The sequence below is a fragment of the Littorina saxatilis genome, linkage group LG10 (assembly GCF_037325665.1).
Source record: "Littorina saxatilis isolate snail1 linkage group LG10, US_GU_Lsax_2.0, whole genome shotgun sequence".
Classification (NCBI taxonomy): Eukaryota; Metazoa; Mollusca; class Gastropoda; order Littorinimorpha; family Littorinidae; genus Littorina; species Littorina saxatilis.
The window spans coordinates 29,717,898-29,743,378 of NC_090254.1; the positions used below are offsets into that span (position 1 = coordinate 29,717,898).

Below are 25,481 nucleotides of genomic sequence, written 5' to 3' on the forward strand. Positions count from 1 at the left end.
AGAACTTGTTATTCAGTAAGGTTCTGATCTTGACCTTAGTGATGATGATAGTGGAGATGATATTTTAGATTCTGGTGACGAGTTTGTGCCAATGGACGATAATTTGGATGATGATTCGGACAATGAAAGTGTCGATCATGACATTGTGTATGATGAACCCATGACGTCGAAATTTTTTTTTTTGCTTGAAAGAGGTAGTTTGACTGGATGTGAAGACAACAAAAGGTATGTTCTTTCAAATGTTTCATATATTTTCTAAAAGAGCAAGTTTCAAACTTTGCAAAAATGTAAGGTAGGTAAGGTTATTTTGTGTGGTTGATTTTTATATATTTTTTTTAAATGGGTCAAAATCGTGCAGGGACAATTTAACAATTTAGACGCGCCTCGATCATGCTTGACACTCACCAGTTCAAGTCTATTTAACAGTAATATTTGTTTCTGATTCACCAGCAACACTCTTGACATTTGAAACAGTGCATATCAGCTTGATTTTGTGAGAAAAAGTACTGCAACAGTGAGTTACTGGTGTTTCATTCAAAAACAAAAAAGTTGTTTTTTTGTGTGCTTCAAATTGGATATTTTGCTTGGATATGAAGACAACAAAAGGTATGTACTTTCAAATGTTTCATATATTTTCTAAAAGAGTAAGTTCCAAACTTTGCAAAAATATAAAGGTATGTATAAGGTTATCTTGTGTTGTTGATTTTTTATAATTTTTTCAAAATGGCTCTAAATCGCGCGCTGGCAGGGAACACAGGGGAAATTTAGACGCGCCTTGAATGAGTTAAGCTAGTCTCGGCAACGTCGGTGCAAAACTGCACTTTGCTGCTGAACCTGTTAATCGCTTAAAGTGACAGCTGGTATTGCGCAGTGGCGGAAGTGATTATATCTGACAACAGACCTGGGAACCCCTGTTTTGAACTTAAAGTATTCTTTAACAACCTTGGTATATTTTCAGAAAAATGAGCGTACTCCACAGAGCGTTTGAACATCCATGATTCAAACATGCTTCGCACGCGTCCGTCGTACTGTTTAATTAAGTTTACCGATACATTTAAAACAAATGCTTCTTACAGTGTTTACTGACAAAAACTGTAATCATGTGTCAAAATACTGGATCGGCTTTGGGATGCGCTTGTGAAGAAAAGTAGTCTATGAATTTTTCTCGGCGTATTTTTTTTCTACTGACCTTACTGACCGATCGTATTCTAGACAATCAAGTGTACAAAATACGACAAAGACGTGTGGGTTCCCACCAGGTCTGTGACAAGAAAACTGTCTCTCATCACCCCAAGAGGGCCTGAAGCTGAATTTTCATTTGCTATTTGCAAAAAAATGTATCCTATTAACTTTAAATTGTTTTCTTCTCCAAAAGATGGCGCAGAAGAGGGTGACAATATAAAGATTCAAAAGTAAACTTTGATTTAATTAATATACTTATCAACTCACATAGATAGCAATAACTTCGTTTGATTGCAAAGACATTGAAGCACTCTTACATGGTAACATGGGGAGATAACTCTAAAACAAAAACCACATGCCATATAAGGCATGGTCCGTAGTGGTTATCTCCCCTACCGGTGTACCGCGCATGCGCAGGAGTGTATACCAGTGACACTCATTCCGTCCTGAAACATATACCCCTTTATACAATTTGCGGGGCAGGCTGGGAGGGAATTCATTATGTGAATTGGTAAGTATATTAATTAAATCAAAGTTTACTTTTGAAACTTTATATTAATATTCTTACCCAACTCACATAGATAGCAGATTGCTAATTTAGGTGGTGGGAAAATATTCAGTCAATATCTTGTAAGTACTTGTCCTGCAGCGACTACAGCTGGCAGACCATGTGTACTATAATAGCGGGTACTTAAAATATCCCGCAGATAGAAACTCATGACTACGTCCTTGGACGTCCAATAAGCTGCATTCATACTTATGCAAGTCTTCCAGACTTGAGTACAGCTAAAAAAAAAAAAAAAAAAAGAGGCCCACACTCTGACTTCTTGAGTCCGTGCTGCCTGAAGAGGGAGGACTGACTGCCCCCCCCCCCCCCCTCCCCCTTTTTCTTGCTACCACTTGTAGGCATGCCTGATCAATGTGGCAGTCCATCTAGCTAAGGTTGACTTCACTAAGTCATTGCCTCTACCAGTGTTGATGGATATGAACAAGAGCTTTCTTTCTTTCTTTATTTGGTGTTTAACGTCGTTTTCAACCGTTCAAGGTTATATCGCGACGGGGAAAGGGGGGGGATGGGATAGAGCCACTTGTTAATTGTTTCTTGTTCACAAAAGCACTAATCAAAAAATTGCTCCAGGGGCTTGCAACGTAGTACAATATATGACCTTCCTGGGAGAATGCAAGTTTCCAGTACAAAGGACTAACATTTCTTACATACTGCTTGACTAAAATCTTTACAAACATTGACTATATTCTATCAAAAGCTATGTATGTCAGTTGTAGGAATAGGTTTCTTATAAGTCTCTTATATGAAAAATACCCCAATTCATATAAGAATCATATATGAATCATATATGAGAACCTGCAATTCCAGAAACCTATAGTTCTCTTATATGTTTCTTATATGAATCTTATACAGGGTGACCCAAAAAAAAAGAGTACCCAAACAAAATTGAATAACTTTGTCAATTTTAACTTTTTTTTCTTTCTTTTTGAGGTGAGTCAAGCTAATCCACTTCATAGTTGGAAGAAATAAAAGCTGTTCTCACAATGAACTATACTAATGATCAACGGACGTTTTGCATAGAGACCTATTTTCGCACAAAATCATACAGAGATGTGCAAGTACAGTTCCAGAGACACTTCGGTCAGCGCGATTTCTATCTTTGGGGGTTCCTGAAAGACAACATCTACAGGAACAACCCACAGACAATCACAGAACTCAAGAGAGCCATCACAACAACCATTCGCGGAATCTCGCAACAGGAGTGTGTGCGGGTGATTGATAACTTTGCGCGGCGAGTTCAAGTTTGCCTGCAGCGGCGTTTGGAGCATGTTCTGTAGAATGAGCATAACTTTCCTGAAAGACAAGCTAGAACGCTAAAATTTTCTGTGCAAATCATGCAGAGGCTACTTGTGTGTGTAAATAAATTTTATGAAGATTGCTTTATTTTTGTTCAATTTATGACGTTTTGTTTGGGTACTCTTTTTTTTGGGTCACCCTGTATGACTCTTATATGAACCAGCACTTAGTTTCTGCATAGGAGAATTCAGGACTTAGAAAAAAAATTGGACAATGCTGAATTACTGGCAATACTGGCTTTCATATATGTTTCATATATGAACAGGAAGTGGATGGTTTGCCTTGAGCATTATCTCCCCCTGACTGAACGGCCATCTTTGTGACAGCAGCTCTGTTTGTTTGTTTGTTTATTTGTTGCTTAACGTCCAGCCGACTACGCAGAGCCATATCAGGACGAGGAAGGGGGGGATGAAGGGGGCCACTTGTCAAGCGATTCCTGTTTACAAATGCACTAACCCATTACTTGTGTCCCAGCAGGCTTTAGTAAAACTAAATTAATACCTACTGGAAGATTACCAGTTTCCAGTATGTTAAAATAGGCTTAACCTATCTACTGCTGGACTTACATCAGAACACTAACAGATTAAACTATACATGAATCGCGAGACAAGCGGCAAGAGAAGAGATTTTTGGAAAAAATACAGGTGAATGATCAAGAAGGCAGAAAAAAGAAAAGAATTCATGAAGAAAAAGAGAGCATGACAGGAAAGAGGAACCAAAAATCTACCTAACAGCAAACTAGAAAGCTCCTGCGGTTCCAAAAACAGGAGGGGCCTTTAATTTCATAACCGCAGTGCCCCACTGCGGGAGACAGCAGCTCTGTGAATGGTTAGCAGAAAATCAGTGAAAGAGCAGGACTTAAATGCAAAATTCTTACAGAAATAATTGGACTTGATGTATGAATATGTGAAGAGAATGTTTATATCATGCTGATGTTTGTGGGTGGCTGGCAGCACAACCAACCCAACAGCTTGACACTGACAGGTTTGTGTTTTTATTCAAAATCCAGAATTTCCCTCCATTATGAGCCTCTAAACACGTCATGCAACGTGGGTTGAAGGAAAAGGAATGAGTGTCACTGGTATACATCCTGCGCATGCGCGGTACACCGGTAGGGGAGATAACCACTACGGACCATGCCTTATATGGCATGTGGTTTTTGTTTTAGAGTTATCTCCCCATGTTACCATGTAAGAGTGCTTCAATGTCTTAGCAACCAAACGAAGTTATTGCTATCTATGTGAGTTGGGTAAGAATATGTATTTTACAATAAAAACCTGATGCGTAACTCTGATGTCTTAATTCTTGCTAGTTTTGTGTGACAAAGTGAATGTATAGATACTGTGCACAATTTGAAGCTTTAGTTTTGCATATTTTATTAATTAGAGCCGCTTTCTTACTTTGCGCTCTAAAAGATTCAAGCTTTTAAAACGGACATGTTGAGTATCACCTCTGTAAGCAATAGTGTAAAGCATCTCCTGAACACTATCAGGCTCATTAATTATCAAAATGTTATTGTACATACATCGAATATTAGTCAAATACTTACTGTTTTGAAGTTTACAACAAGCACTATATTTGGGTATAACAAGAAAAAAAAATGGTTGCACACGACTTGCCTTCGCTACCGCCGCCACTCCCTGAACCACCTTACCCCATAGAAGACTACCGCCGCCACTCCCTGAACCACCTTACCCCATAGAAGACTACCGCCGCCACTCCCTGAACCACCTTACCCCATAGAAGACTACCGCCGCCACTCCCTGAACCACCTTACCCCATAGAAGACTACCGCCGCCACTCCCTGAACCACCTTACCCCATAGAAGACTACCGCCGCCACTCCCTGAACCACCTTACCCCACAGAAGACTACCGCCCTTTTAAGACCCCCAAAACCATTCTGATCATCATCGGTCCAGGCCGTATCGCCGGCATATCTCTCTGACCGGATGCATAATTACTGCGCGGAATCTATCAAAATAAGAATACAGAGTTATCTCCCATGTTTTTCGCTAATGTTTCTGAGAATAGACGAACTGAGACGAAAGTGATTGCAGATTGGCCGACTTCGACAGTTATGATAAAGACATCGTTCTAAGGTTAAAACTAGTCGAAATGTTGAGACTGCTGTGGGAAGGAGACCGTGATATTGTTGCATCACTCCCAACTGGTTGCGGAAAAAAGTGTCGTCTGCTTCGTAGCCAAAGTTGATTATCACGTGACACTTTTGCCATATTTAGAGTTGTTTGCACAGTAAATACACCTGCGAAAGATAGCTCGCTTAAAACTGTCTTACATATCAATTCCTTTGTAATCTAAAAATTACACAACACCATGAAAAATCATTATCGACGATCGCGAATCTGCTTATATCCATAACACATTACGAAAAGCTCTAAATATGTAAAAAGTCGATTTCCTCTCCAGAGAAGGAAAACAAAGGCATCCTGTCAGGGATAAATGAGACCCGAAGGGAAGTAATTCATTTTACCTGAGTACAGGATGCCCCAAACCCTGATAAGACATTAAGATATTCTGTTCATAACCTCTGTAAGTTTACCCCCATTTTGAGACCTGAGTTTTTCAGGGTTTTGCAGGTCTTGAAAGGAGGATTCCACTACCTATGACCCCCACCCCCCCCCCCCCCCCCAAAAAAAAAGAAGCTGTTCCAGCTTCATAAAATAATGTTCAAGAGAACTGCTTATGGGACCTGTATCAATTCATTTAATTATTCAACCCTAAGAATATTCCACATATTCAAACTTGCACAACCCCCTTACCACCACCAATCACTAGCCTGACAACTCAACATCTACCAAATTTTGAAAAAAGAGATTTTTTAAAAACAAGAATCATAACAATTACTAATTTCTTGACCAAATTGAGTTTTGGCTAGCCCAGACAAATATGTATACTCAGACACTTGTAAGACCTCATTTCTGACAATATGACATCTTATTACCATTCCCAGGGTTCCTGCAGGGCAGAGCTGATACAATTCAATGAGTTTTCAAGGACATTTCCAGGACCAAAAAATGCTTTTCAAGGACATGATTTTCCCCAAATTAATGCAAAGCACCAAGCTTACCTTCAGTTTTTTAAGTCTGCAAACTATTAGTCATTCCGTAGTTGTTTCCCTTGCCAACTTCCGGGAAGGGAAGCAACTACGGGTGACTAGTAATAGTTAGTTCGTCTGCTTTCGTTTTCACTCGATCTTTTATTCTCCCAAAATGTGTGTAGCCTACTGTATTTGACAAAAAAAAGGGGGTTGCATTTTTTTTTAAACAAGACAAGCTGCTGACAAAATGTATAGGCAACAATTTGGAAAAATCAAGTACTTTTCAATGACTATTTCACAAAACTCTATTTTCAAGCACTTTTCAAGGCCTGGAAAAGGTTTTCCAATTTTCAAGGAGTTTTCCAGGGTTCAAGGACTCTGTACGAACCCTGCATTCCAGTGCACCATATGGCTTTTTGACCACTCAGGACTGATTTTAGGTGACCCTCTAAATGTTAAAACGTTCAGGCAGGGACCCTCTTTGTTTATCACGCTAAATATTAACAACACAAAGTAAACATTGAAAGTAACAATATCTGTGTGACTTATTCTAAAGAATGACACTTCAAATGCTGTCAGATACTTCACTCTTTATCTAAAACATACCGAAAAGCCAGCTTTGTCGGTGGGCGCTTCACAGAACAGTAAGGCACCACCCACCCTCTGCATTTGCAATGTGAGCCCACTCACTTCAAAATTTCATGGTCAAAGTTCTGATGATTCAAGTGAAATTGCGTCACTTAATTTACATCAAATATATCTTAACGTCATTTTCTTTCTCACTGGCGTCGTTTTGAAATCTGTCGCTCTATCGAAGCAACTGAAATGCATGTTCAACATGGTTTATCTTGTGAGATTGTTGTGTTAACGCATTTGACCCGGCTGTGAATATTCATCACGTCAGGTGAGGAACTGATTGGCTGACCCAGGTCACGAGAATGGTTTGACTGACATGCATAATCAGATAAGAGCGATCCAATTTCCATTGCGGCTGTTCCGTCTAATTCACGGGGTCGCTTCGAAATTTGTTTTGGTCGAAATAGACGGTAATAAAACCGTTATTTCTAATATGCTGACTGTTAGCAAATGATAACAGACATGTCTCAAAAATGATATCAGCATTAGCCTGCGGCTTATGCTGATAATCCATTTTTGAGACATGTCTGTTATCATTTGCTAACAGTCAGCATATTAGAAATATCTCATAATAACATGTCATCACTATTAGTCTAGTCAAGACAAAAAACAGACACTAAGCTGTGACCAAATCAAACAATGACATCATAGCTTGATGACCTCAAGACTTATTTTCTTGGTAGCTTGTCGATAGCTCAGTGGATATTTCAGGGGTGAAAATCTTCTCCAGCAAACATTTTCATGCTGTGACTGAAATTTGATGAAAACAAGCCACATTTTGGTCACGTCTACAATTGTGTGAAATTTGGAGGCTTTTGGTCTAAAAATAACTGAGAAAATATCAATGTAAAGTTTTTACAAACATGACCCTGCTGTGACCCAAAAATGTGACCAGTATAAACCAAACTAGGGTCATGTTGGCAGTATGTCAAACCCTTGAAGTGTTCAAAAGTTTCAAAGCTCTAGCTTCAAAAACGCTTGAAATAACGTCAATGTTAAGTTATTAGGAATCAAACATGACCCCCTGTGACCCCAAAACTTGACAAGGGTCACTCAAACTTAAGTCAAGTCGAGAGATTATTAAACCCTAGAAGTGTGCAAGATTTGTAAGCTCTAGCTTCAAAAACATCCAAGATAACCTCAATAAGTTAAGTTTTTTGTCCACAGACGGCCGGCCGGCTGGCCTGCCGTACAGACACACACATATGAATTCTAATACTCACCTATTACTCAGGTGAGTCAAAAAGCAAACTTTGAAGACATATATTTTAAGTTTCAACATGTGTGTCCGTTTTTGATGTGTCACGTTACACACACACACACACACACACACACACACACACACACACACACACACACACACACACACACCACCTTGGTCTCGATTCCCGATCTATGTTAAAACATTTAGTCAAAATTGACTAAAATTAATGTAATAAGCAGTTTGGAAAACTCTAGCTGTGATGTACTGCACAATAAAAGGGCAGCAAACTTGTTTTAGTTTCTGATCGAGAATCAGCTGAAGATCACACAATCAAAATGTTCACTCTTTTTTTTTTAAGTAGATGACTGTAAACATTCTTTCACCCGTGAGAGAAGCCCATGCAGCATTTGTCTACTGTTCCAACATGAAACACCCACAGATGTAACATGACACTAAACTTACCAGGACGCGGAGAGGAGCCAAAACCCTCATCAAATCTAGGAGGAGAAGGGAAAGCTTCCTCCATGGGGAAGTCAACGCAACCCTGGCGGAACCTTCCACCACGGAAACCTTCTTGGCGGCCACGCTGAAAACCTCCCCTTCCTCTACCCCTCCCTCTGGGCACCATTCCTCGAGTACCAAAGTCAGCGCCCTCCTCCCTGGAGCCAGCTCCCTGGCCAAACCCGCCTGTGTGACAGAAAAACACAACAGCTACAGTGTGTAAAGGATGCCTTTTAGTTGGCAATTCATCCATAAACCTCAACAAAATGCACCTTTCATGAGAGGACACACTCGATGCATGGACACTTTTGGGTGGTCCCACGGGTGTCATCTCATCACAGGCACTACAGCAGTCCCTGCAATGTATGGCCCCCAGTGTGAGCGGACACCTGACATGTACGGACAGATCTGCTAGGCACAGAGTATTTTTCAACGATAATTGCACCCTCTTAACCCTTTGCTTACTGATTTAGTGCAGACCGAACCCCCCAGAGCCACTAATAGAGTCATGGCTCGCCCTACCTGGCCTGGTTTATATTCAGGCCACAGACTGCTAGGAGGGATAACACACTGTGTGTAGTCTCATGTGTTAATCAAGCTGCATTAGGTCTATTCTTAGACGCCGAGTGTTTTGACCAATCAGAACCCTTTTGGTCTCAGTCTCCTGGGCCAATCAGAATTCAGCGGTGCACACGGGTTTCCCCAAGAGCTTGTGTTCAATAATGAGAAACAACTGACACGAGGCTGCGCGCCACACTACGGCCAAGACCAAAAGTCAGCTACCTCTAATTACACGCACCTCTACTTTGAGTCTGAGCCCATCACCCCACCATCCACAACATTCGACTGCCCGTGTGTCCTTTGAGAAGAAAAAGAGAGAGAAAGAAAAATGAAGACGGGAAGACACAGCCCTGAGGTATTGTACCACTGATGCCATCGACCCCACTTGTTCTCACATCACTTCGTTTGCCCTTCCCTTGTGTTCTGTTGTTGTAATTAAAAGTTAAACATTAAAATAAACAGGTAAAAACTGGTGTCTTCATTCGCTGCTGTTGTTCTTCCTTCTGGAATTGAATGTGTGTGTTTTTCTTGATAGAATCTTTTTCTATTCTTTTAAGTGTATTTTTTCTACCATGAAAATGTAACCCTTCGTTCGTAAAAAAAAATAATAAAAAACAGAAGACTTTTTAGTAAAATCAATTGCCATTATCGGTCATTGGCCCCTTCTTATTTAACTCTAAATATAAACAAAGAAATGAGCGACTGCGAGCGAAGAATGGAAGAGAAACAAGTCGCGTAAGGCGAAATTACTACATGTAGTCAAGCTGTGGAACTCACAGAATGAAACTGAACGCACTGCATTTTTTCACAATGACCGTAGTCCGCCGCTTGTGCAAAACGGAGTGAAACTGACGAGCCTGTTCAGCGCGGTAGTGGTTTCGCTGTGCTGCATAGCACGCTTTTCTGTACCTCTCTTCGTTTGAACTTTCTGAGCGTGTTTTTAATCCAAACATATCATATCTATATGTTTTTGGAATCAGGAACCGACAAGGAATAAGATGAAATTGTTTTTACATCGATTTCGGAAATTTGATTTTGATAATAATTTTTATATTTTTAATTTTCAGAGCTTGTTTTTAATCCGAATATAACATTTATATGTTTTTGGAATCAGAAAATGATGAAGAATAAGATGAACGTAAATTTGGATCGTTTTATAAAAAAAAAATTTTAATTACAATTTTCAGATTTTTAATGACCAAAGTCATTAATTAATTTTTAAGCCACCAAGCAGAAATGCAATACCGAAGTCCGGCCTTCGTCATTGCTTGGCCACAATTTCAATCAATTTGATTGAAAATGAGGGGGTGACAGTGCTGCCTCAACTTTTACAAAAAGCCGGATATGACGTCATCAAAGACATTTATTGAACAAGAAGAGCAAACGCTCGATCGAGTCACTTTCGCAGTTCTGAATATTATATGAGGCATCAGATGGACAGGAAGAAATTGCTATTCACAACACAATGAGTCACGTTCACATAAAATTTGAGCCCGGTCACTTTTATAGTTTCCGAGAAAAGCCCAACGTTAAGTTGTGTGTTGCCGAACAGAAAAGGCTAGTTATCTCCCTTGTTTTTCTGATAACGTTCGTAAAAGGCTACAGATGTAAATACTTTGATGTAAAGAATAATCCTACAAAGTTTCAATCACATCCGATGAACTTTGTCAAAGATATAAAATGTCTAATTTTTCCTTTGACGCTGACCTGTGACCTTGAAAAAGGTCAAAGGTCAACGAAACCATCGTTAAAGTGTAGAGGTCATTGGAGGTCACGACTAAACAAAATATGAGCCCGATCGCTTTGATAGTTTCCGAGAAAAGATATAAAATGTCTAATTTTTCCTTTGACGCTGACCTGTGACCTTGAAAAAGGTCAAAGGTCAACGAAACCATCGTTAAAGTGTAGAGGTCATTGGAGGTCACGACTAAACAAAATATGAGCCCGATCGCTTTGATAGTTTCCGAGAAAAGTCCAACGTTAAGGTGGTGTCTACGGACGGCCGGCCGGCCGGACAGACTAACACTGACCGATTACATAGAGTCACTTTTTCTCAAGTGACTCAAAAAATGAAAAAAACGTCCGGGGATATCATACCCAGGAACTCTCATGTCAAATTTCATAAAGATCGGTCCAGCAGTTTACTCTCAATCGCTCTACACACACACACCAGGGTTCCTGCAGGGCAGAGCTGACACAATTCAATGAGTTTTCAAGGACATTTCCAGGACCAAATAAATGCTTTTCAAGGACATGATTTTCCCCAAATTAATGCAAAGCACCAAGCTTACCTTCAGTTTTTCAAGTCTGCAAACTATTAGTCATTCCGTAGTTGTTTCCCTTGCCAACTTCCAGGAAGGGAAGCAACTACGGGTAACTAGTAATAGTTTAGTTCGTCTGCTTTCGTTTTCACTCGATCTTTTATTCTCCCAAAATGTGTGTACTGTATTTGACGAAAAAAAAGGGTGTTGCATTTTTTTTTAAATAAGACAAGCTGCTGACGAAATGTATAGGCAACAATTTGGAAAAATCAAGTACTTTTCAATGACTATTTAACAAAACTCTATTTTCAAGCACTTTTCAAGGCCTGGAAAAGGTTTTCCAATTTTCAAGGAGTTTTCCAGGGTTCAAGGACTCTGTACGAACCCTGCACACACGCACACACACACACACACACACATACACCACGACCCTCGTCTCGATTCCCCCTCTATGTTAAAACATTTAGTCAAAAAGAAGGAAGAATAAATTCCGCAACCTTGGCATTATTTTCCTTTACTTCTTTGGGTTCTTGGTTGTTTTTCTTCTTTCCTTTGTACAAAAAGAGTAGTGTCTGTTTTATGGTCTTTTTAACACTGACCTATGGGATGTCACTTCTAGCTGCCTGAGACTTTTCCTACAACATTCACTGATCAGCAAATTGTCAAGATAACAAAAAGAGCACGGGATGTAACTCATCTGAGCGATTGGTACCTTTCATAATCACTTGAAACTTTTGTCATACACTTGGTTACTGGGGTCATAACGACTTTCCCCCCTTTCAACGGGCTGCACGCAGAGCAGTGACTTGGCATAGCTAGTCCCACGGTACATGGTTTTTTTCGCCGTATACAGGCCACTGCGTGTAGTTCTCTGCTGAAAACAACAAGCGCTCATTCGTTAAACATTTCAGGCCTCTCCTAACTAGACTAATTTCTTATTCTCTGTGTGAAACTATCGTTAGGTTACCAATACGCAGAAAGAAAACATTTGGACACGATTAATGTAGCTGTAGACGGCACAGCTTTGTTTTTAAAGAGTGCTACAACCTATAATGCCTTCAGGCATCATACGTTGCGAATGGGTTGCGGACACCTGCAAAAAGTTGACGCGGACACTCATTTTTAGTCCGAACTGAAGTTCATGCCTGCAATGTGGGGACTGATGGTCATCGAATTTCACCACAACTGTGAACAAATCAGTAACAGAGCAGCATGGCTAATCCGACTCCTGGTACAAAGGTCAACGCAGCAGTGCAAAACAGGAGAGATGTCAGTTTGGTGATGAAAACGTGCTTAAAATGCAGACATTCACTGATCAGCAAAATGCTTTCCTTGAAAGGATATAATGTTTCCAGCCTGTACTGATTGTTCACTCAGTTCGGTGGATCTAGATTAACGAACGTCATATTAAGTCTGGAACATGCAAGTGATGTCATAGTGAAAGGTGAGAGATTATGACATCACCATGTGACTTTCTTTCCCCCATATGGCCATACACAGTAAAGATTTTGCCACATGCTTTTTTTGTCTATATCCTATATCTCTCTCTCCCCTTGTTTAATCACGAAAGTTAGAGAGAACTGGGCTATTTCAGTGCAATACTCCTGAAATGACCCCGCTGACACTGATAGAATGCCCTATCTGTCTCAGAGTAGCGGAGATCGCCGATCTCCGGACCTTTAACCCTTTGCCTCCCGCATTCTGAGAGCCTGTTGCTTATCTATTTCCCAGTGCAAAGGGAGTAACTCCGTACAAGGCACCCGGTTACCAACTTTAAAAAATCATATAAAAATAACTACTGTTCACATTTTAATGTAGTTTGGATCTAAAAATTGCTGAAAGATTTAACTTCTTTAAAATGAAACACCAGGAGAGTTTTACCTTAATCCACAGCTTGAAAAAAAATGATAAAGTTGACTGATGCAAAAAATCCACGTTTTCAGAATATATTCTAGTCCCCTTCTCTTGCTTTTTTAGGCACAAAAATCATCGTTCACAACAACATCTAGGTCAATGTCACTTTCGTCCTTCTTGTTAATTTCGTCCAAAGAAAACCCCTCAAAACCACCTTCATCACTATCACTCTCGCCCATGATGGCACGCCAGAAGTCGCCATTGCTAAGATTCTCCATTTTGGCCACACAAAAAATTGACAAACTTTAAAAAATCACAGAGATCGAACCACTTTCAGTTTTGCCATGCAGTTTTCACAGGAAAACACCTTACTTCCTCCGGAAACGGAAGTGCGTATTAGCGGTATTGAATGATGGGATAGGTCAAAGCGAAACCGAAAGTAAGCGACCTAGTGTTTAGCGGCCGCTATCGGGCGTTACGGGAACTATAAAAGGCTCATTTTGCGGGCGCTAGCGGGCGCTGCGGGAGGCATTGGGTTAAAGAGGAGGCGGAGGCTCCTTGTGAGGACAGGTCAGAGAGGTGGTTGGCCACATGCATAGAGCGGGGGGCCACAGCGTTCAGCCCGTGAGCCTGACACCATGTGGCCCAGGCCTTCCAATGTGAAGCGTACACGGACGAGGTGGAGGCTCTGTGAGAGCGCTGTACCAGGTCCAAAGTCCGTTCTTATGGCCCAGAAAGCCTCAGCAAGGACCGAACAACCTTCACACGTGAAGATTCAGTGATTGAGGGTCCTCGTGTGGAACGCCGGTTCAAGGCTGCACGAGCTCCCCTCTCACCAGAGAGAGAGGGATGGGAGGGCCGTGAGCAAATCTCAGTAGGTCCGGAAACCAAGCCTGAGAGGGCCAAAGGGGGGCGACCAGCAGCAGTGACGGCCCCTCCAGATCCGCTTTCCTGATCACTCGGCCAAGCAACTGGAAAGGAGGAAATGCGTAAGCCTCCAGGCCCATCCAGGGAATGTCTAATGCATTCGTCTGACAAGCCTCCGGGTCGGGGAAGGGCGAGACGAAGATTGGAAGACGCCTTGAAAATCTGGTGGCAAAAAAATCCACCAGAGGATTGAATTCATTGGAGCAGTGTTTTTTTCATGCTTAGTCATCAACGATCACCTGAAATGAAGAAAGAAATAAAGAAAAACGCCCGACAAGCGCACGGGGTAAATCCGGCGTACAGTTCGGTGGACTGCAATAGTGCGCGCGCGAGCGTGTGTGTGTGATTAAAAAAATAATTGGTTATTTGATCGCGGTTTTTGTGGACAAGCGTCATCAGATTCAACATACGTCTCAGCTCGCCGAGCTTAGAACGCGCGTACATGAACACAAAAACAAGAATAAGGAAAAAAACGTGAAATGTTTTTCAAGAAATATTCAAAATTATGTACGTGTATTTGACTTTTAACGACAAGGCAAATAAAATGGTAGGCTCTGAAATAAAAGTTCATACCCAAGTAATACGCTCGAACCGCGCGGCAACTCCGTGATAAGAACGAAATTACGACCACAGTGCAACCATCGGTCAAGTATCTGTAACGATCGCTGATGAAATTTGTTTTTGTATTTGTTTTCCACCTTGAATTTTCGAAGACATTTACCGAATAAAGGAAAGGGAATCGCAGTCGGTGGCTGACACTGACCGAAACGTACTTTATTGATTGTTTGTTTTTGTAGGGCGTAATAATGTTCACTGCTAAAAGAACAAGTTGAAGCTGAACAGTGAGAAGACGGAGGCCCTTCTCGTTGGAACACGACAGAAGATTGCTTCCCTCACTGTGACCGACCTCCAGCTGGATGACGCGACTGTTCCATTCTCCCCTGTTGTCAAGAGCCTTGGCGTCTTTCTCGACTCCACTCTCACCATGCAGACACACATCTCCTTCATCATCAAGACCTGCTTTTTCCACCTACGACGCATCGCCTCCATCTGTCGCTACCTCACCCACGACGCCTGTGTCAAGCTGGTTGTCTCCCTCATCTTCAGTCGTCTGGACTACTGCAACTCCCTTCTGGCTGGCCTCCCCGCCTCATCCATTCATGGCCTACAACGAGTTCAGAACGCTGCTGCCAGGCTGACGTTGAGGAAGACGAAGCGAGACCACATCACCCCCCTACTTCGCTCCTTGCACTGGCTCCCTGTCAACACCCGAATCTCCTACAAACTGTCCACTCTGGTCTACAAGTGTCTCAACGACTCTGCTCCCGAGTACCTTCAATCCTCCCTGGACCTGTACACCCAGCCCTCCGACCGTCCCCTTCGTTCTGCTGCTGACCCACTCCGCCTTCACATCCCTCGCTCGAAACTCGCATCTGCTGGTCAGCGTGCATTCTCCTCCGCGGGCCCCTCCGTCTGGAACTCCCTGCCACTGGAGCTTCGCCAGAGCCCCTCTCTTGACGCGTTCGAGTAGGTTGAAGACTCAGTTCTTCCCGTAGCTGGCTGCGACTTTCATGTTCGACGTGATGTGTTGTGCCCCAAACGACATTCTTGTGCTGTGCTCTGTAAGAGGTGTTTTCTTTGTGTTTAATAATATTGTGTTTGGACCTAGCTATTGATGTGTACATTGTTGTTAAACAGTTGTTTGTTGTATGTTTATCAGGGTTTGCTAGTGTGTGATAGGGTTCGTGTCCGTCTGTAGATGTTAGTTTCTTTGTTAGTCCTGTGTTGACAACTCTTTGACAAGCGCTTAGAACTGTACCCACGGAATACGCGCTATATAAGCTTCCTATTGATTGAAGCTTCATATTGATATTGATTGAAAGCAGTATTGCCTGTCACGTTTTCTTGTCTCTTCACTTGCGCGAAAACCTTTTGGGAAAAAAGAGCAGAAAAAGGTTTGTACTTGCGTAGAACAAAAAGGAAACAGAATATTAAAACATGTTCGAAGAGGGACCTCTTTCTTGAAAATAACCATCAAAGCGACAGCAGATCTTACCATTCACTTTCAAGGAACAATTATAATGCGCACGGAAAATGAACAGATATATACAAAACGATAACTTTGCAATGTACGAATGTAGATGCATTACAACGTAATAAACAAAGTGTTCCAAACAAGTTCTAAAACTGGAAGATATTACTGTTTGACACTTGCTGAATTTGGTTATATTTGTTATTGGCTGTGTATTTGCTTGTTCTTATTGATGGGTTAGTTTGCTTGTATTTTCTAATGTCATGATTTGTATACCGGTTGTGTGTGTGTGTGTGTGTGTGTGTGTGTGTGTGTGTGTGTGTGTGTGTGTGTGTGTGTGTGTGTGTGTGTGTGTGTGTGTGTGTGTGTGTGTGTGTGTGTGTGTGTGTGTGTGTGTGTGTGTGTGTGTGTGTGTGTATGTGTGTGTGTGTGTGTGTGTGTGACGGAGAGAGAGGTGTTTATTGGAATTATAAAGTGCTTGGAGGTGTGAATCGGGACTTGTGCTATAAAAAAAAAAAGTGATTTATCATTATTATTATTATTATTATTCAGACCTTGATCGAGTCTTTGTAGGAACAACTGATTGGTGTTGAATTCAAACACATCAAAATTGCATGTTTTTTTAACGCAAAAGACAAATTCCAGAACTGAGCGTGAACACGCCAATGAAACAAAAACAGAAACAATGTTCAATGAAGTGGGTCAGGGGGGGATCTGCTGAGTTTACACGTGCATACCACCTGGCCTGTCTACGGTCAGAGTAGTTGTAATCAGTGCGGTGTGTAAAGTGCTTTCTTAAAGGAAACTTGACAGGTCGACAGTCGTCCCAGTCTACAGTTTTATGATTCAAGTTACGAAGTGTTTCGACAAAAGAATGTCAATTGACCACGAAAGAACCAATCGCTCAGATGAGTTACATCAAGCCCCCCCTCTGCCGCTCTTTTCCCATCTCCTTAACTCACACTAATGCCTGATCATCTGATGTTGCGGGGGGGAAATCTCAGGAAAGTGTGATATCGCACGTCAGTGTTCAAAAGGCCATAAAACAGACACTACTCTCATGTACAAAAGAAGAGAAACGACTAAGATATCAAGGAACTGAATGGAGAAAACGTGAAAAGATCGCGGAATCAGTTTGTCCCGTTTTACTCCCCTTCCTTACAATCTTCGTTCACACTGAGTCAAAAACTTCCTTTGGTGGGGGGAAAAAGACACTGAAAAGGATGAAAAAGTTCTATTGTGTAACGTTTTCCTGGTAGATAAAACACACTTAAAACGATGAAAAAATAATTATTTTGAGAAGAAAAAACACCATCAATTTCAGTTGTTCACGGAATTAGTAATTTTCAGAAGGAAGAACACCAAGCGATGACGAACACACCAGTTTGTATCAGTTCTTTTTAATGTTACAACAATCGAACAGAAAGGAAACGCAAACGAACGGATGTATGAACTTTTTTTAATCTCAGTCGATGCGATCAGTGGCCGTGTAATACCCGGGCTGTGTGTTCCCGTCTTCTTTGCTCTCTCCCTCTTCTCAAATGACACACCGCCAGTCGAATGTTGTGGATGGTGGTTAAAAAAATGGGGGGGGGGGGGGGTCCGGTTGGTGTCAAAATTGTGTGGGGTGCGTGTAATACGGTGACTTTCGATCTTGGCTGCACCGCCTGTCACTTCGTTACCCCACCCCCTCCCCCTCGATCCACTGTTTTCTTTTCTTTTCTCCCTCTCTTCACACACGGTACTGGCTAGTTTATCTGAATTATCGGTACTGTCTCAGCGTCTGTGTTTGGTCAGTGTATCAGAGTGTGTGTGCTCTCGCGCGCGTGTATCAGTCTCAGCTGGTGTACGTGCCGTGCTGCGCCGGGCCGCGCGCGTCAGTATAGAAGTGGCAACAAAAACGGATTGTGCTATGTTGCGCAAACACGTACGTTGGCGAGCGAGCAAGAGGGGTTGAGAGTAAGAAGTGGGTGTCAGCAAAAATGTAACATTGTCTAAATCAGATGATTGAAAGTAACCAAGCTGCAATATTTTTACATAATTATTGAACACAAGCACTTGGGAAACCCACGTGTACAGCTGAATTCTGATTGGCCTAGGAAAGTGAGACCCAAAGCGTTGTGATAGATACAGGTCAGCGAGCACAGCTGACTACACATCTCTCCAAGCGGTCTGAGGCTGGAAAATAAACCAGGCCAGGCAGGGTGAGCCGTGACTCTAATAGTGGCCCTGGAGGATACGGTCTGCATTAAATCAGTTGTCAAAGGGTTAAGACTTCTCCTCCACCTCCTTTTCTCAGATTTTTTGTTCTTAAGTTCTGTAAATTGACCTCCATTTCATGACTCCCTCTATCTCCTTTAGTTCCAAGATGACCACCCCTGCAGTTGCAAGGTGATGAAATCTTGCTACGTATCTGCAATGCAGGAATCTTCTGTGAGATATTATTTAATTTTGCGTTACAGGACATGTGATTGTGGAAGGCTGGCAAAATCGTTGATCATACAAGAGAACCCCGAACGAATAAAACCAAGGCCAATGTGAAGAACTGCTCAATACCCTGTCAACCCTTATATAGGTATCTCCTCGCTCACTGTCTAAAAAGAATCCAGAAAAGACCAAGACTCTTATCCCTATCCGGTTCAGTACCCTTGTTTGGCAGTAAACTGGACATAGTCACTGTAAACCCTCAACTATTCTCTCCTAGAAGCTTCCTGTCAGACAAGAGGTCCACGGAAGAGCAAGACTGTTCTTGTTAATGACTGAACTACTTGTTAGATGAAGCTGATCAAGTAGATTTAGTCAGTCAGGGCATTGTAAGAAAAGGCTGTGCACACACTGATAAACCCAGTCCCAATTCTCCATTTACTGCCAGAGACAAACAGGACTGACCTCTACCGCCACGACCTCCACGAAAACCTCCGCGACCCCTGCCTCTTGGCCTGTTTTTGCCGCTGGCCTGCTTCATCTTGTTCTGGTGCTTCATGCCTTTAAGGTGCGTGTTGAGTTGATCCTCGCTCGTCACCATTACGTTGCACAGTGAACACTCAAACACGTTGCTGCCGCCTCTGTCAACACATACCATGACTGCACTCAAAAACACGAAAGGGTCATTTATGGAACATTTCATTCAAATCAATACAACATACTTAAATACAGAAACGGTAATGAGAGGATCATATCAAAGACATGAAACATGTCAACTCAGTTTCAGGTGTCGATTGTTGATTCTTGGAAATGTACATGATGTTACACAGACAAAACTACGCTAGGTACCTACAGAGACAATAAATGTTCCAACAAATTGAACTTATATTTCACTCAGTATCCCACCTATAACTATAAAATACTGATTAGCATAAACAATTTGTGATAACTGTACAAATTAATTTAACAGTAGAAATGCAGCACAAAACCAGTAGCAACAATAAAGTTATGGTGCTCACAACAAATTCAACTGCACTCGGCCCACCAGCAAGAGTAACAATTCAGTAATGCTAACTAGATCTAGTGCCTGCAAGTGTATCATCTCAACACTTTTATTATTTTCCACAATGTGCTCTGGACAAATATGCTGACCCTAACAATATGATTAAAAAACTTAACTTCATGAGGTCACTGACTTATTTTCTTGATAGCTCAGTGCATATTTTGAGTAGTTATAAATCTTCTTCAGCAAACACTTTCATGCTGTGACCTTGAGATTTGATGAGGATGAACCAAAACTTTTGTTTTGTCTGAGGATCATCCAAACCTACCAGTACCAGTGTGTGAAATTTGGAAGCTTTAGCTTTAAAAACAACTGAGAAAACTGAGAATTTGTCTTAAATCTATTTTCAATAAGCATACTTACCATACCTTACAATAGCCTAGCCCACGGGGGTTAGAGCGATCGACCCATCATTAAAAAAAGAAAAAAAAGATTATTGTCTGAAATACCTCGGATTCCGGAAATAACCGAGAGTTAACATAATCCGGGCTATCACTTGACATCCAAGAATTCATCACTTTTCCTTTGGTGGAAATCTCTGCTGAACTTCCATTCTAAGAGAAGAGAGGAGGCAGGAGGGAATCTGTGTAAGGTATGGTAAGTATGCTTATTAAAACTGGATTTAAGAAAAAAAACTAAGTTTAATTGCACATACTGTACCATACCTTACAATAGCCTTAATGCAAGGACAGGCGGAAGGATAACCTAGAGATGAGGTTCCGCCGTGAACTGCAGCTGATGGGTCACTAAGAAGTGAAGCCCAAGAGGCTGCCTTTGAAAGATCTAATAATAAGACCGTTGGGAAGAGGTTGCCTCATGCTTTCAAGTTTTCAAGCCCGAGGACTTGAGGGCATCTCGCTGGGTATAAGACGATATCCTCTGTATAGAAACAACTAACACAAATTAAGGTTTCGACCAGCGGAGAAGGATCTCCTGCTCTCTAAGGTCGATAAGGAAATTCCTGAGAACAGGAACGAAAACTTAGAAAATGTTGTTAGGAGTGTGCACCTCCTACAGCGTCTGCTCAACAAGAGAGCACAAATAAAGCAGCTGGAAGGATGGGGATGATGCTCACAAGCAATTGTACAATTAAGTAGAAGTGCAACGCCAAGGCACTGCATACCCCCAGCGAAGGAAAAATCTCTCTCTCTCTCTTTAACACACACACACACACACAAACACTCACATACACAAACACGTCCACATAACTACACACACACACATACACTCTCTCTTTTCCCTCTCTCTTATACACACACACACACACACACACACACACACACACAAACACTCACATACACAAACACGTCCACATAACTTCACACACACACATACACTCTCTCTTTTCCCTCTCTCTTATACACACACACACACACACACACACACACACACAAACACTCACATACACAAACACGTCCACATAACTACACACACACACATACACTCTCTCTTTTCCCTCTCTCTTATACACAAACACACACACACGCTCTTCGTGCACACAAAACACACTCACACACACACATAGACAGACAGACAGACAGACAGACATGCACACACACTCAGATATAGGCTACACTCTCTCTTGTTCTCTCTCTATAAATATGCAAACACACACAAGCCACGCGCGAGAGAAAATCCCAGGAGAAGGGATGACGTCACGATGCATTGACGTAAAAACATCGTGACGTCGTTTACTTGCGCAAGCATAATTGGTGTAGTCTCGAAAATTCTACCCCAACAAAGCGACCCTGGGTGGTGTTGGATCAAAAATCGAAGAATTGGTTTGCACCCACCATATTTAAGTTAGTATGTTCCCAATTTTGGGTGACTTTCCACCCCCAATTGTAGCCTCAGTTAGGTCACTAAGAATCCTTCTTTATCATGTATTATCGGCATGAACATTTCTCAAGTCGATTACAATATAACATTCGTGGGATACCTCCAGCTTCGCTGGGATAAGGGAGCAGAAGAAGCAATGAAAATCCTTTGCAGTAAAATTTTTTAAAATTCTTAAGGTAAGGAAATGTTATCTGTCCCAATTTTCAAGAAAACCCCGTTTGATAAATTGACTTATCATGGATGTCTCAGATAACAGAGGCAATTGCAATATGTATAGAGCATTACTATCGTAAACAAGAAGGGCAAAGCCCATACGACTCACATGCTTTACACATTTTTCCTACCAAAATACATGTGACCTTGACCCAAGGTCAAGGTCATCCAAGGTCATGCAACACAAAGCTGTTAATTCAAGACATAGGAAGTACAATGGTGCTTATTGGCTCTTTCTACCATGAGATATGGTCACTTTTAGTGGTTCACTACCTTATTTTGGTCACATTTCATAAGGGTCAAAGTGACCTTGACCTTGATCATATGTGACCAAATGTGTCTCATGATGAAAGCATAACATGTGCCCCACATAATTTTTAAGTTTGAAACAGTTATCTTCCATAGTTCAGGGTCAAGGTCACTTCAAAATATGTATACAATCCAACTTTGAAGAGCTCCTGTGACCTTGACCTTGAAGCAAGGTAAACCAAACTGGTATCAAAAGATGGGGCTTACTTTGCCCTATATATCATATATAGGTGAGGTATTCAATCTCAAAAACTTCAGAGAAAATGGGAACAAGAAGGGCAAAGCCCATACGACTCACATGCTTGACCTTGACATGGTCAAATAACTAAACCTAGCAATGACATCATACACTAAGAACTGCGACCTTGACCCAAGGTCAAGGTCATCCAAGGTCATGCAACACAAAGCTGTTAATTCAAGACATAGGAAGTACAATGGTGCTTATTGGCTCTTTCTACCATGAGATATGGTCACTTTTAGTGGTTCACTACCTTATTTTGGTCACATTTCATAAGGGTCAAAGTGACCTTGACCATGATCATATGTGACCAAATGTGTCTCATGATGAAAGCATAACATGTGCCCCACATAATTTTTAAGTTTGAAACAGTTATCTTCCATAGTTCAGGGTCAAGGTCACTTCAAAATATGTATACAATCCAACTTTGAAGAGCTCCTGTGACCTTGACCTTGAAGCAAGGTAAACCAAACTGGTATCAAAAGATGGGGCTTACTTTGCCCTATATATCATATATAGGTGAGGTATTCAATCTCAAAAACTTCAGAGAAAATGGGAAAAATGTAAAAAATAGCTGTTTTTTAGGCAACATTTATGGCCCCTGCGACCTTGACCTTGAAGCAAGGTCAAGATGCTATGTATGTTTTTTGGGGCCTTGTCATCATACACCATCTTGCCAAATTTGGTACTGATAGACTGAATAGTGTCCAAGAAATATCCAACGTTAAAGTTTTCCGGACGGACGGACGGACGGACAGACGGACGGACGACTCGGGTGAGTACATAGACTCACTTTTGCTTCGCATGTGAGTCAAAAATGTGAAAAATAGCTGGTTTTTAGGCAACATTTATGGCCCCTGCGACCTTGACCTTGAAGCAAGGTCAAGATGCTATGTATGTTTTTGGGGGCCTTGTCATCATACACCATCTTGCCAAATTTGGTACTGATAGACTGAATAGTGTCCAAGAAATATCCAACGTTAAAGTTTTCCGGACGGACGGACGGACGGACGGACGGACGGACGGACGGACGGACGGACGGACGGACGGACGGACGGACGGACGACTCGGGTGAGTACATAGACTCACTTTTGCTTCGCATGTGAGTCAAAAAGGAAACGATACTTCAAAATTTCACCCATTTGATGTGGGTGAGAAGGATAGAAAAATTTTGTCTGCCAGGAAAAACCTCTCTCACTGTTGGGGATTGTGTGAGTTTATTAGTTCATATCTGCGTTTACTGAAGTGGTTGCCAAAGGCGTTTGATGCTCCGGGTAGTTACAAGTATTAACCAGGACACAATGTCGACGGGGAGAGAACCTGCGATTCAATGTAGTAAGGCCGTTGACTGATAAAATTCTTTCGTGAACTGCTGAAATCAGTTATGGTGTCAGAGATCAGTAATTGATATTGAGGGCTGTGTCAGTCAGACCAGAAGGGATGAGCACACAACCGAAGAAGCAGAGCTGAAAAAGTCGTATGATATGTCCACGTGTGATCACGCCGGATATTGGCGGTAGCGCCACCCACGGCAAGGGGGACAACCCACGTAGAATAACCAACTGACTAACTCACCGAGTCAGTGTTTTTCTAAAAGGGTTGCTTCCCTTAATTTGACGGCAAGCGTTTTTTTCAGACGATAAGCATCTCAGACTAAGTCAATGCATATGTGATTCGGAGTAAGTAATATGTAATTTAATGGCAAAATACATCCAGTCTGAAAAACACTGCCTACTGCACTTCTGAATGACACAATATGTCAGGCTTCTCCAGTCTGAAAAACACTGCCTGCTGCGCTTCTGAATGACACAATATGTCAGGCTACTCCAGTCTGAAAAACACGGCCTGCTACACTTCTGAATGACACAATACGTCAGGCTACTCCAGTCTGAAAAACACTGCCTGCTGCGCTTCTGATTGACACAATACGCTAGGCTACTCCACTGCCTACAGTGCTATTGAATGATACAATACGCTAGGCTACTCCACTGCCTACAGCGCATTTGAATGACACAATACGCTAGGCTATTCCACTGCCCACAGCGCATTTGAATGACACAATACGCCAGGCTAAGTCCAGTCTGAAAAATACAGCAGGCTACTGAATGATACAATATGTCAGGCTAACTCCAGTCTGAAAAATACAGCCAGCTATTGAATGAAGAAACGCGTCAGGCCATTAAAGACTGAAAATTACACTGCCTGCCTCTGAATGAAAAAATGCCCAGTTTGACCGATTGTAAACTTCAGACTTACAATAACTGCATAATTTTGACTTGTTCACGGGAATTCAGGCGAATAAGTCTTCCCATGTAAACCATCTTGTAAATCACAATGGATCCATCCAGGCATTTACATAGGTAAGAGCATTCATACACCAAAAATGTACTGAATTGATTTTATAACTGACACTACTGCAAAATCAATTCAGAAAAAAACACCCATTTAACACAAGTGTAAGGAAGCTCTTATTTGGAGCCTGGACAGATCTGCGGTGGTTTACATCATCATCTCCATGGAGAGGAATGTATCTTTTAGGAACAAGGTGCAGACTTGATGACCTACCTCTGAAACACCAGCACATTTGGACCTGTCACCTTGTGATTGGTTGGACCAGATACAACAGGAACATACTTCCTGTCAAACGAAACAACCCCCACCACCCTCACAGTTACAATACTTTTTGTGGGGATTAAAACAGTCACAAAACACACTCCAAACATAATCATGAAATAATGAATGCAGGAAGAAGTCACACATCTTTGATACAAGAACATAAGTCTGGGCAATGTTACAGTGCAGTTGAACTGGTTATGAGCAACAACCTTCAAAGGCAGAAGGCCTACCATTGTTTAAAACATAAAACTAGCCAAACCAAAGTCCTTGTGAAGAAAAATGGAAAATCACAGCCAGTTCGACTTGACCCTATTATTTCCTTGAATGTGATGATATTATTATAATAGTATTATTTAAGTTATTGAGACATCCCAGTGCACTAAGGGATTTATAGAGCAAATCTCGAAAATAATTATTAATTTTCTCGATTTGCTCTATAAATCCCTTAGTGCACTGGGATTGTTTCAATAACGATATTGTCAGTACCGCCAGAGAAAAAAGAAGATTCAAAACGCACATTTTGCAACGCGCATTTGGATAGGCGTAACTGTGTGGTCAGGTTTGTGTCAGATCTACTTTTGTGTGGGCTGTCTCAAGTGTGTCGTGCTTTCGTCACACGCAAACTCTTGTTTTAATTTCTGTTGGTAAATTCCAGTGTAGCGTTAAGCTAAAAAGTGATGATCTTTCATAGAGACCTC

General features: G+C 41.6%; 1 protein-coding gene and 1 long non-coding RNA gene across 3 annotated transcripts in view; both read right to left on the reverse strand.

The window, feature by feature from the left end:
• The window catches only part of LOC138979012 (uncharacterized), a 72,491-nt gene that overhangs the window by 31,056 nt on the left and 15,954 nt on the right, over window positions 1-25,481 (reverse strand). The window contains exons 5-7 of one of the 2 annotated variants that reach the window (XM_070351825.1): window positions 24,733-24,804; window positions 18,971-19,146; window positions 8,408-8,632 (exon numbers count right to left, since the gene is read on the reverse strand). In XM_070351825.1, the coding sequence (XP_070207926.1) occupies window positions 8,408-8,632; window positions 18,971-19,146; window positions 24,733-24,804 (473 nt within the window). The remainder of the gene's footprint in view (window positions 1-8,407; window positions 8,633-18,970; window positions 19,147-24,732; window positions 24,805-25,481) is intronic. The other variant, XM_070351826.1, reaches the window with a different exon arrangement.
• Window positions 2,183-3,375, reverse strand: LOC138978576 (uncharacterized). The gene is made up of 2 exons (XR_011459734.1): window positions 3,207-3,375; window positions 2,183-2,593 (listed from the first exon to the last, which is right to left on the reverse strand). It is a non-coding gene; the product is annotated as an uncharacterized lncRNA (long non-coding RNA).